Consider the following 709-nt stretch of genomic DNA (forward strand, 5'->3'; position numbering starts at 1 on the left):
AGATGCATACATACATACATACATACATACATACATACATACATACATACATACATACATACATACATACATACATACATACATACATACATACATACATACATACATACATACATACATACATACATATATATGTTTCCGGTACGATGTCGCGAGCGGTTTGCATTAACGAGTTATTGTGTTATTTATTTAATAATTCTGACAAAATTGACGATGCGGAATTCATTTACGAAATAATGGATTTCTACAATTGTGAAGATATTAGAATAGCAAAAAAAATACTTACCAGCGATCTAGAAGCGTTAAATCTAGAAAAAGATGATAAAATAAAGCCAAACAGTTCTGGAAACTCTAAAAAGGACAAGGTTAGTGATTTAATACTAACAATAAAAACAATTCTGAGCAACAAAATTGAAAGCAAATTGCCTCAGTATGCTGCTCTCAACCTTTTTAAAATTCCAAGCTCAAAAAAAGCTAAATTTGAGTCAATTCTTGACGAAAAGTTAAAAAAATTAGAAGAACTATTTATTGAAGAAAGAAACATCTTCCGAGAAATAGTAAATGATGCGGCTATTAACAATAGCCCAAAAGTAGAAAGAAAGCAGCAATCCGATTGCAAGACCGAATCGAGCAAGCAATCTGACTGGTCAGAGATTGTAAAACGTAAAATTAAAAGAGCTCAAATGTTCAACACGTGGCGAATGTTCAA

At 31.3% G+C, this 709-nt stretch overlaps 1 protein-coding gene across 1 annotated transcript; it reads left to right on the top strand.

Annotated features, from left to right (window-relative positions):
* Window positions 1-236: 236 nt before the first annotated feature.
* HELRODRAFT_184562 (hypothetical protein) lies at window positions 237-646 on the top strand (the record flags this gene model as incomplete). Its single annotated transcript, XM_009013369.1, has 1 exon — window positions 237-646. A coding segment is annotated over one exon (410 nt), but the record flags the coding sequence as incomplete, so codon positions are not given.
* Between the last annotated feature and the right edge of the window lie 63 nt (window positions 647-709).

The sequence above is a fragment of the Helobdella robusta genome (genome assembly GCF_000326865.2).
Source record: "Helobdella robusta unplaced genomic scaffold HELROscaffold_1188, whole genome shotgun sequence".
Taxonomy (NCBI): domain Eukaryota; kingdom Metazoa; phylum Annelida; class Clitellata; order Rhynchobdellida; family Glossiphoniidae; genus Helobdella; species Helobdella robusta.